This window comes from Phalaenopsis equestris, unplaced genomic scaffold, assembly GCF_001263595.1.
Source record: "Phalaenopsis equestris unplaced genomic scaffold, ASM126359v1 Scaffold000063, whole genome shotgun sequence".
Lineage (NCBI taxonomy): Eukaryota > Viridiplantae > Streptophyta > Magnoliopsida > Asparagales > Orchidaceae > Phalaenopsis > Phalaenopsis equestris.
In genome coordinates, this window is record NW_018164505.1 from 259634 (window position 1) to 271972 (window position 12339).

Genomic DNA, 12339 nt, shown 5'->3' on the forward strand with positions numbered 1-12339 from the left:
AAACTCAATTTTAAATTCATGAAGACGAAACCACTTATCATTACCGAGAGTTTTCTTAAGTGATTTTGGTCCTTTAAGATGTAATTCATTATAGGGGCTTGCTTTATAGGGAATTAAGAACCAAGATAATATAAATCCTATCTAATATTAATATTATAAAGGGGAATTGTAGGTCACAAAATTCGTAGACCAAATGAATGTCATAAATTTATTTGTTTGATAGTTAAGCTTAGTAACAAGTAATACACTTATCTCTTGGGGTGGTGTATTACTTATGGTATTGCACTCAACTATCTAAGCTATTAGAAACATGAGATCTATCTGGTTTCATTTATTTCCTAAAATCAAAATAATATTTTTCAAAATTATAAAATTATATCCAAATTAAATTAAATTAAATTATTTTCGAGAAAATTTTGACTGACATATATGTCTGCCCAAATTGCATATGAAACTTTGCGTTTCTGCTTTTGCTTGAATAATCGATAGGCTTACTTTAAAACTAAACCTTCTACCCCATCTTAAACAACTTCAACTCAAATTTTCATATTGAAAATCATAACTAAAACAAAACCACATAAATAATCACATTCACAACTGTAAAAACATCATACATCTAAACAACCTCGATTGACACAAATAAAATTAAGTAGAAACTCTCTTTTGACTTAAAAAATATGAACGATAGCATGATTTGTGATCATATACATAACATGTTGCTCCTAGTCCTTATCTTCGGGCCCTCACTCATTACACGAAAAAGGTTGGTTTGACCAATGATAACCACTACCTTATAGAATGAGTTCTGCCTACACAAACAAGTTGGCCTTTGGAAACAAATCTTTTATGCATTCATTTTCAAGGATTTGCATAACCCAATACACAGTATGCTTTGATGCACACAACACCAATCAAAACTGAACATTTGAGTGTGATGAGGAATAAAACATTTAAATTTAAAATCTTACAAAAAATATGTTTGTATTAGCCTTAGGACATTATGCATACATACCTAAGCAACTTAATTTACAATCAAGTCATAAGGCCTGTAACACCTAATAAAAACAACCTACCTTATCTTGCATTATATACAGCGGTCATGCATGGTTTTGAATGCCATCAAGTGGTTTAGATGGCGACCCTTTCTAGACAGGGTTATATGCCCATTTTTCTTAGGGCTATGAAGTTTAACATCTTTTGGTGAACTTCACTCTAGGACTTCGAGGTTGTTTTTCCAGTTACGATGTAAATCCTCACCTTTAGGATCCTACATGATTGAATGTCGTGCAGTCTTAACTTTCTAATAAAATATTGAAGCAGAACATTGAAATATATATTTGAAAATTACAAAATTTAACTTCTTAAGGATAGAGCCACAGCCTTAATCGAGAGTTTCTTAAAATAGTTTCAGTTTCTTAAGTTGTAATTAATTATAGGGGCTTGCTCCTAAATGAAGAATAAAACCCTAAAATTAATAAAAGAAGTGATCTGTCAGTTTATTCGGACACGAGTGCTGATATCCAACACTTTCTTTCTTTGAATAACCAAACTCAACATAAAACCAATGGTGACACGCCTGAATATTCGAACACCTTGAACCTTCGAATCTGTTCGGTGCTCAAAAGCCTCGTGTAAGAAGGATAAGGGCGAATGAAAGCCCTTAGTCATGGCAAACAATAGCATTTGACAATAGGCCTTGGATGAAATCTTCAAGCATACACATCCTAGCCATCTGATCAACCAATCATATGTTATCCTCCGCTAGGCGCTCACAATAACACTTCTAAATGAAAATCTCCATCTCCAAATCCTCCAACAAATCCTCTTATTTTGACGCAGCCTCCCATACCAAAGCACTCAATGCTATCTCACCCTTAAAAACCAAAATAAGTTGCTTCAACACCTTTATCATCACCATGTCTGTTCTTCGGCCCCTCAAAAGGTGACAAACCATAGTAATCAAAGTATAGGAGGCCTATAACCTGACCATCTAAAGAATACTAACCTCTAATGTGAGGCGACCCACCTCTATTTCCTCAAATGAGGCATCCATCAAAGGGGAACAAAAGGCTTTTCTCAGACTAAATTGGGCCAAGCTGGAAACTTCTTCTTGGTCCTCTCGAGCCAAGATCACATTTGTTTTCTATGGAAGGTTATCCTCAAATGTCCATTCCCACTCATTCATAACTCTGCAGGCATTTGTAGCTAAAAATTTTTTGATTATGTTATTTCCCAATTATTTAGGGATGCTACGTTATGTATCCATCACACAGTACACTAACTGCAAGAGTTCGTAGGAAGTTGCGCGCTCGACCATCTTTGGTTAATAAGCATAACTCGTTCCGACCTACCAATCATCGTTCATAAAAGTGAAACAAAACTCATGCTTCCAATCCTTTACTTTGTTCTCCAGGCCATGGAAGCAACCCCCTTTATTTTCCAACACATCTACACAAACTCATCGACATTAGCATACAAGGGAAATAGAATGTTGAACAACAAAATGGATCAGAGGATCTTTACCAACCACATATTTAGGACCACCATCATGTTGATTGCGACTAAATTAGGCATTAGTTGAGCTAGAATTACCCTAAAGAAATTAAATATTTAGACCAACTTCACACATAATGGTAACTTGAGGCCAAGTTAGAACCGATACTTGTAGAAGGCTAGCTCCCTCACAAAAAAGGTGTTGGATCACTCGTCTTTCTTGTCGATCAGTAGAAGAACGAATGAAGTGTACACACTTGATAAATAATACTAATCCACTTGCACAACATCCATTTGGGGAGGCTAGAAGCTTTTCCTTGACAAACATCATAAGGGTGTGATGGACAAGGAGGCACGACTTGAGGAAGCATGAGTAGTTGGGAGGAAGGAGATGCTCAAGCGGAAGAAAGCATAGTGGGCTAAAAGCAAGAGAGAGAACAATCAATAGAAATAATAAATGATTAAAACCATCATGATCAAAACATCTAATTTTATTGGGGATAAATAGTGTTAACTACCCAAAAAATTCACTGGTGTAAAAGGGATAATGTACATGTAACTTAAATCTTGGGAGTATAATCGGTGTCATGTCACAAATCAAAGGCACAGAAGCTGAAGCATCAAATTTATTAATTAAAAAAACTTCTTATTACATAAGGTTATTACAACAACTGGAAGAAAAAAAAATGTTATACAAGGACTCGATACAACCTAAGCTGAGAGGTAACCCAGTCGGATGAGGCTCCTCAATACAAACTCTCCCTCGGAGCTAAATTGCCCTAGATGACCTATGTTGGCCTAGGCCTGAAGAATTGATGTAAATCAAATTTGACATATTTTTTTATCATAAATTCTATGTTTTATCACCTTTTTATGTTAATTTTAAGCTTTTGGAAGGTGTTATTGCTATATTTTATAAATTACAGGTGTTAAGTACACTTTGGGCAGCCAATTTATGAAGTTTGACTAAGAAAGAGGACCAGTGTACCTATGTTACCCTGGTGAAATTACGCTATTGTCTCTATCTGAAGGAGCGTCAGAATGAATGAAGCAACAACAAAGGCAGTGAAATTGTGTCATACTGTAGTGTACCTATTTTAGAGTGGGTGTATCTACGACAAGGTTGGAGTCTTTATGCCAGTCTCTGTAAAAGAACAATTATGGTAGGATTTTTTAAACGGTTTGTGCTATGACTATATACAAAGACTCATGGGACAAATAAGGGAAACAGTTGGCTTTTTTGAGGCTCACTCTTCTTAACATTTTAGAGAGTTTTCTCCATTGGTTTCCATTGGAGAAGATTTCTTGGATTATTTTTTTTGAGTTTTTGTAGAATTATAAGAGAGAGATTTGTTTGCACTTGTACGAGGGAGATCAGTGTAGTGCTTGCATTTACAGAGAGGATTGCAAAGTATGATAAAGAGAGTGGCTTGAGTTTGAGTTTCTATGTTGTTTATGTTGTTTTCTTTTATACTTTCAATGAAGATTTTCATGTTTTTTTATTAATTAATAGCAACTAAATCTTCTTCATACTTTGATGTAAGACATGTGATTTCTTTATTTTTTTATCCTCGAGTTTTTCCCTAAACTTTTTTTAAGTGTCTGAATTTTGATATGTTAATTTGTTAGCCTTTCGATCTTTATCTTTTTCTAATATGACTAATTAAATTGTTCAAACCCCTTATGATCTAAGACTTCTAACTACTAACTAGAAGAAAAAGTAGGTTAATGCATATTCACCTTGTCGAATAGACATTTTGCTAGTAGGAGAGTACATCCTAAATATAGGACTAGAGTATTCTTTGGAAATCTTGCATGGTTAAGCCTCTTAACTGTAATATGAGTTTCTAATGTTTTTTATGACTTAGACATAGGCTAAGGAGGACTTGTCCATGGCTGTCAACAGTAACGTGGAGAACTCGAAGAAAAAATATTGAGGAACCACTAATCGGTGTCATAGAACTATGAATCATTCACCTTTGAATGCTTCAAACCTTAGTACTATTTTTTAATTCCTGCATTATAAATTTTAAACCCTTTTAACTTTATGAATACTTCAAACTAAGCTTAATGGTTTAGTAAAATTGAACTTCACTTGTTAGAAAAAATTGATAAATTTGCTTTTGGGATCAATACATGGACTCTTAATTTCATATATTACTTGATCAACACATATATATTCGTGTTTGTCAACTGCCTTACATCAGTTTCAAGCAATAAGGATCAAGTACTTATTTCACAGGTTCATGAGCTCACGCTGCAAAGAGGCCTTTGATTGTCTCTACAACTCAATCATGTGTTCCGCGCTCACTACAAGGAGGTTGCCACCTAGAAAGTCTGACGTCTCATGGTTTGCCTCGAGTCGACTGCTTCACCCATCTCCCATTTTGTGACACCTCTGATGGAGGTTCGGTTGTGCCTAGCTTCGCACTCGGAGCATCCAATACCTCCACTTATCAGCTCTTCATCACTCAGGAGCATACCTGGAAACTCATTCGAATTCAAGGATGACAAGGTCGTTCGAGCCATTTCCCGTGAGAATAAAAATGAGTGACTCTCAACATATAATAACAAATCATCACGAATAAATGGTGTCCCTATCCAATGTCCGCAGGCGATTAAATATATTTGATAAGGAGTAGATGAGTCATAGCCTTGAGTTGCCTGAATGATCGGCTGAGGTGCTTCATAGTAAGTTGGCTCACCCGACGAACATCTTATCATAAGAATGATAGCAACAAAATCTGATTAAGGGATTAAGCTGCCCCCTTCTACAACGACGGTGATGAACGCTTCGAAAACACTAGGGATGTCTTTTGAAAATTACATAGGGAGATCTTGATCGGTTAACCAATATTTCAAAATTTCCAGGCGCATGCGCATGGGTGTTGCCCTTCGAGCCTGAACAACAAGATCCTTGTTGATCCATCAACAAAATATTATGTTTGCAATTTAAACCACTACCTCGTGCACACGTACCAAAATAGGGCATTTAGGAGGATTTTATTTGGGACATTAGCTTGGTTCGCTGTAAGCTACTCCCCTTGCCAAAATTTATGACAATAAGAGCTAAATCTGGAGAAAGAACTAAGAGCTCAATGAAATTCATTGGAAGTCTTATCAAACTATTTATAAAAGTGTTAGATTTAGAACTAAAGGGAGTATTTAACACTTTAAACATTTATTACAGATATAGATGTAATTATTAAATCTATTAATTCTCTCGGTCTTATTATTGTACGACCTTTTAAAATTTAAGAGAATCAATGAATTAAATATGTACATACGAAAAAGTAAGCTTCTCAAACAATCATGAAACTAACAACCCCAACCAAATAAAGGTGCGCTACCGGATGACATATTCAACGGCTAGAGGGTCTTCATAAGCAATTACTAGATGATAGCCAAGTGACAAGGAGCCACGAAAGCGTGGTGGGTCGCTGACACATGAGGTCGATTGATCTAGGGCTGAGTGAACCACCAAAGTCGAGCGAACCACCAAGGTCAAGCAAAACATCAAAACCAAATGACTACAACCAAAGATGATTGACGTAGGATGCACCTGAACCAAGACTCGTGACCGGACAATTCAAAACTAGGTACAAATAACTTGAGAGATCAGGATCACACTCAGAATAGAGGCAGAAGCAGATCCAAGGCTTCGCAAATACATTGTTTCACATGTGTGAGTATTTTAACTAAAATTGCATATGATTTAACCTGACACCTCTTCGCAGGATTTCTTTATTTTAAATCATACAACGACCTTATCATGATAGTAAATTCCTAAAAATAAGAAGCTTTATATAGGAGAAGATTCTTTTTTTTCCTCCATTGAGGAACCTTTGTTAACTCTCTGGAATTCCGTCATTTCTCTCAAAGGGTACCCTTACTTTCCGCTTTTTGGGTGTTCTATTCCTCGAAAGTGATTCAAGGATAGAAATGGCCTCAACATATATATTTCTATATCTAACACCTAAACTTTAATATTTACTTTTGAAACACTTTTGTCACATAAAGTTGTCATGCATGAAAATGTATATTTTATTTTAATAAGTCAAAAAGAATACTTCTGATGTGATTTTAAAAATTTAAGTGCTATTCATACAAATATGTAAGTTTAGATCTTACATATACAAATGTATAAGAATTGCGTGGTATGTATGTTCGAACGCAGGTTAAAAAACTGAACCGTCACAATCCTCTAGATTTGATTTGTCGGCATTCACAGAAAAATAAAGTTGCCATCATCAGTTCGCTTAGCATTTTTGTTGCACAAATCCAGACGGAAATAATAAGTCCCATTGTTTTCTCAATAATCTACATAGCTAACAAATTAAAATAAGCCATGCATTACAAGCATTAACGATCAAATTAAAAAAAAAAACCTTTGTTTTAAAAGCTGTTCAACTAATCCTAATGATGATTGCAAAACAAAAAGGTTGCTAATAATAGTTTGCACCCACAGATCCATCAAGTACCTTAACATTCAAGCAAACATGGTAATGATGCTTTTATTGCATGCAAGCTACCATGCCACAATGTTTCTTCATAGTTATAATTCCGAAGGCAGTGATGTGTACATTTTACAAATAACCGTACAAAGAAGCTCCGTCGAAAGAAAATGCACAAAGCACAAAATTGCACAAAGCACAGAAGTCGCTTCAAGTAATTCCTTTTCTCTGTATTAAATCGAAGAATGCTTTTCACAAAAACACCAGAAGCAACTCAATAGCAAACTTGCTAGTTTGCACAGAACAGTTAAAAATAAATAAAAATTAAAAACAAAAATCTCACAAGTTGGCGTGGCGAGGACCAAAGCACAAAGACATCTTAAATAACTCTCTGTCAGCAGTGAAGGCCTTTGGCCTTAATCAAAATTTCCTTCTTCACCAAAAAGGTTGCTCCGATGAAGCGAAGAGTATCAACATGAATTGATACCGTGAACTATATTTACAGCTATTTTCTTCAGTCAGAGTGCAGGAAACTTTCAAACTCGGTTCCATTAAGGGATCTGAAAACTTCGTCCCAGTTCTCAATCTGATCCCACAATGGCCTTGTGTGGATCTTGACATGACGGCTCTTTAGCTCTCTATGTGGCATTCTCAGAAAATCAAGAACATTCCATCACTTTCTGCAGGGAAACCGCAGGGAAACCAAAAAAAAAAATGATGCATTCTGTAATTTTGAACATCCAAAACCATCACAAAACAGCTCAGAAGGTCTTAAGCCGAAATACCGTTCGATTACGAACAATATCCTCGTAATATAGGACGATGTGATGGGTGTCATTGAAGAACTGGACTGCATCTGCTGTCCAATTAATAGTATGTTTAATGTTCAGGAAAAGCTTTGTGACATCAATGTTGGGCTTATATCTAGCAAGGACATCAGCCTGAATTGAATTAAGTAAACAGAATAAGGAGATCAGCTGCTTGGCATCTCCAATGAGAAAAAATGTTTAAGGAAATTTACTTACATAGCTCACAATTCTATTGTAAACAGAATAAGGAGATCAGCTGCTTGGCATCTCCAACGAGAAAAAATGTTTAAGGAAATTTACTAACATAGCTCACAATTCTATCTATTGTATTTACATATATCACACCTAAAATTTCATATTTACATACATAGCACTTTAGAGCTTTAAACCTATGCATGAAAAGGTAAATTTCACTTTTGATATTAAACATTTGAGTGCTATGTGTGTAAAAATGATAGTCTAAGTGTGAAATTCATAAATACATGAGAATTGAAAAGAGCTATGTATGGAAATTCCTGGAAAGGTTATTGGGAAGAAGCTAGGAATCAGACCTCATGCCTCGAATGCACGTGAGCTTTATGAGTTCCGTTCAGCTGTTTGGCATCTCGATCGTGAGAATTTGCGAGAACCGAGATCCATCGACGAAGGAGATTTCTTCTGAAGAGGAAAATAGGAGTAACGCCTCTCTCCTTGAAGTAGTTAACTATGCCTTCATGGTTCTGCATGAGACCCTATAATCATAACGATAAAAAAATTTATTCAGTCATGAATAATAACTGGTATTTGTAAGAAAATAGGCGAAATCTGATTCAACTACCAATAACCAAAAAGGAGCATATTTTATTATAGTTTGATTGTGAAGAATTATAGCGCTAATTTCTTTGAAACTATATAAAGATCATGCTCCCCTATTTATAAAGAAAAATTAGAGCAGCTCAATCTTAAGTGTAGCAAATATCATCTTAAAGGCAAGCAAATTTACTAGTGTGTAAATTTTTTATAACAAGTAGAAGGATTGATAATTTTTGCATACTTAATATATTATTCAATATTGGAGGAATTGCGGTTGGAAAACTCCAATCTCAAAACAAAATTGAAATGCCAAGTATGTCATCAAGTTTTAACAAAATTGCCCCATTAATTTTTAAATTGGGAGAAATCACAGTTTTGGCAATCAGTAAAAATCATGATTCATAATAATAGAGGCACAATATTTATAAAATTGTTTTATACAGGTGAATTAATTCTGACAAAAAAATTAAATAAAATAATTAAAAAATCTTCATACTTCAAAACAAAATAAAGAAACTAAGATGAAATTATCAAAGAACAAGATGTGGGCACTAAAACAAACAAAACTATTATGAGAATTGAGATAGTCACCCACAATATCTTAAAGAAGAAGATAATACTAGAGGAACATGTCTAAGTTGGTTAACTAGTTTAATTAAATGGAATGCATGCTCCCTCCCAAACAGAACCTTTTCTCTGAGTTATTTTCAAATTAACATCAAAACATGTGTTTTAAGATTTTTTCTCTCTCAACCAAATTAATAATTATACTGCATTAATACCGAATTCGGAATAATCATTATAGAAATAAGCATACATTAATTTTATACCTTAAACGGCAAGTTAGCAAATAATGTTAAGCATGCATAACTACATAATGAACAATCTACTTGCAGTAAGAAGAAACATAATCTTCAAATACTAACTTATTCACCATAAATACATTTAGATTTACAATCTGATTGTAATTTTTTATCCAATATGACCAATCAAAGAAATCAATTACACTAAATGATGATTTATCTACAGCTTTTTTTTTTTTCTCAATAAGAAACAAAGTTTTGCATCCATCTCCATGGCTCAATGGAACGCACCATCAAGCATTTAGATAAAATTAGTTATGGATGAGAACTTCAGGAATTTTCTGAATGGAAATATTAGCAGACAATGATTATTAGATAAGAAAGTTTAAAAATTTTTCAGCTAAGATAAAAAATTTGCAGCAAAATTCCATAAACAATAGCAGAAGAATAGGATTAGCCATTGCATATAGAGGAGCAGAGGACAATTAACTAAGCCAACTCAAATGTGCAAGAGAGTTATCAATGTAGTTTTGTAAGAGATAAAATAGGAAGATTTACATACATACCACTAAATCTTACGTATTTACATATCTAACACCTTTACTTTTTACATATATCCCACCGTATCTATGCATGAAAAGGAGTAATTCACCTTTTAAAGTTATTTTTGATGTGATATAAAAGATTTGAGTAGGATAAATGTAAAGAGAGAAGTTTAGGCATTAGATAAGCAAATGCATAGGAATTGGGTGGTATGTATATAAATGACCCTAACCAGAAATAGAAAATTGCAATCAAAGAGTAAGCAAAGCAAGATAAATTAGCTCCTCCTAAAGAGTAATCAACAAAGAGTTAGAACTCAACAACAACAGCTAAAACTAAATACAAAATTATGCGAAAATTCACCTGATTAAGCATCCATTTGAAGCCAACAGCACCAGTACATTCATTTTTAGAAGCACTGCTATACCAATCCAAACTGTAAACTTTATCCAAGGTTGCAATGATAGTTGAGATATTGCTTCGCCTTTCTTTGACAGAAAAAATCTCACCATTCGAGCTAATATTGATGTGGCTATTCAACAAGGTTTCAAGCCAACCACTACCAGACCTTTGCATTGACAATAGAGCAAAATATCGAACCGGCGTACATGCACATTCATTTCTAATAGTTGAAAAGCAAAAATTAATATGAATTGGACTAATTTTAACAAAAAAAAATAAAGGAAGATGTATTAGCATACCACTTAATTCTTATGGATTTGCATATCTAACATGTGAAATTTAATTTTTACATATATGTCACCTTGTTTATGCATAAGAAGTTGTATTTCACTTTTAAAAAGTTTAAATGATGGTATTTCTTACGTGATATGAATGATTTGAGTGATATAAACATAAAAAATAGAAGTTTTGTTGTTAGATGTGTAAATACAAAAGAATTAGGTGCTTTCTAAGTAAATGCCCCAATTATAAAAGGAATAAGATTTACCTGGTATAAGTCGTCGGCTCCGGGTAGTGAATGTATGGAAGTTCAGATGGTGCAATGTTAGGATGCCGCCAAGGTTCATCCTTGACTTCCACTCTCATTACATTGGGGCTGATTATGAAACCCTTTTGCTTGATACATATGGAGCATATATAAACACTGCTAATCATTACCAAACATAAAACAACAGTTCTCAGCACAACTGGATATTTCTTCTGAGGCTTTGTGCCAAAAGCATCCTGTAAAGGAGGTTTAAAACAAAAGAAGCAAATTAGCTTCTAGAGTCTACATTTCTTTGCCATGAATCAAAAATCCTGTAAAATAAAGGGTTTTGTTAAGATTTTCGGTATTTATCAAGAACCTCAGTGAATGGGCACATAGCGAAGTCTTGCCAGGAAAAACTCTCTTGGGCAACGGTTGATAGATCATTTATTAAACATTGGAAACAAACATAATATTGACGAACAGTAAGAAAAAGAACCCAATATTCAAAAGGTACACTGAAGAAAGGAATTTAAGGAAAAAAAAAAAACTCAAGCTACGATTTTTCGAAAGCAACAGAATCGGCCAAACGGAAAAGATGGAAATCTTACAAAAATCATAGATATATCGGGTGTAGCAAACCAAAAAAGCCCACCTATAACAAATTAAAAACCATAAAGAACGCGGATAACCGTTCTCATAATCATCAAAACCTAAAAAGCATAAAGATACCATCTTTCAAGCTGATAGACATTTCAAAACAATGCTTCGTTGAAAAACAAAAAACCCTAAAAGCGAAAACAGTAATAAATCGAAGCACAAAAAACGAACAGAGTTCTTACCTTATTGATTGCGGAGCAGTCCTCAACCATTTTTACCCTCTTACTCAAACTTTCTCCTTGTTTCAGCGAAAGCAAATCAGAGGAAGATTCTTCTCCTCTCTTCTCTTACCTAAGCCAGGTTTTACGCCCTTTTTCCTCTCCAACGATCAAACTCCACAGATGGAATCCGAGCTTCCTATATAAAAAAAGCCAACTTTCCTCTTCATCTTCGTTATATTGCCTCCTTTTAAACGAAAGCTGCCCCCTGCCTTCTTTTTTCCTCTTCTCTCCCACGCTCTCCCCGTTTCTTTCCGCGCGCCTGCAAGCAGCTCTATTTCTGGTTCAAAGGATCAAAGAAAGGGTGAAACAAGATGGTTTCTCCTAAAATATTTTAATTATGTAATGATCTAAGCTTCTTAACCATGTTATAATCACGTTTAGCCATGATATTATTTATTTAATATCCCTGAATGCGACGCAAAAATATTAGCAATTTAGGGTTGTAGGTTTGTAGCAAAATCGAATCTTTTCGTGAACTTGGAGTGGAAACCAACGCAGCTTGTATTAGCTAATGTGATTATGGCTGTGAATGAATTTAATGGACAAAATTTGGCTCCATCAATATTTCAAATTTATAGATAAATAAATTTAAATTTTTTCATAAAACAACAATATAAATCAATCAAATTTGCATAT

General features: G+C 34.4%; 1 protein-coding gene across 1 annotated transcript; it reads right to left on the bottom strand.

Annotated features, from left to right (window-relative positions):
• Window positions 1–7046: 7046 nt before the first annotated feature.
• LOC110019604 lies at window positions 7047–12005 on the bottom strand. Its single transcript, XM_020717338.1, has 6 exons — window positions 11665–12005; window positions 10844–11079; window positions 10258–10516; window positions 8308–8487; window positions 7733–7888; window positions 7047–7627 (listed from the first exon to the last, which is right to left on the bottom strand). The coding sequence occupies exons 1-6, from the start codon at window positions 11692–11694 to the stop codon at window positions 7607–7609; spliced, it is 882 nt and encodes a 293-aa protein (XP_020572997.1). The 5' UTR covers window positions 11695–12005; the 3' UTR covers window positions 7047–7606.
• Window positions 12006–12339: the final 334 nt, after the last annotated feature.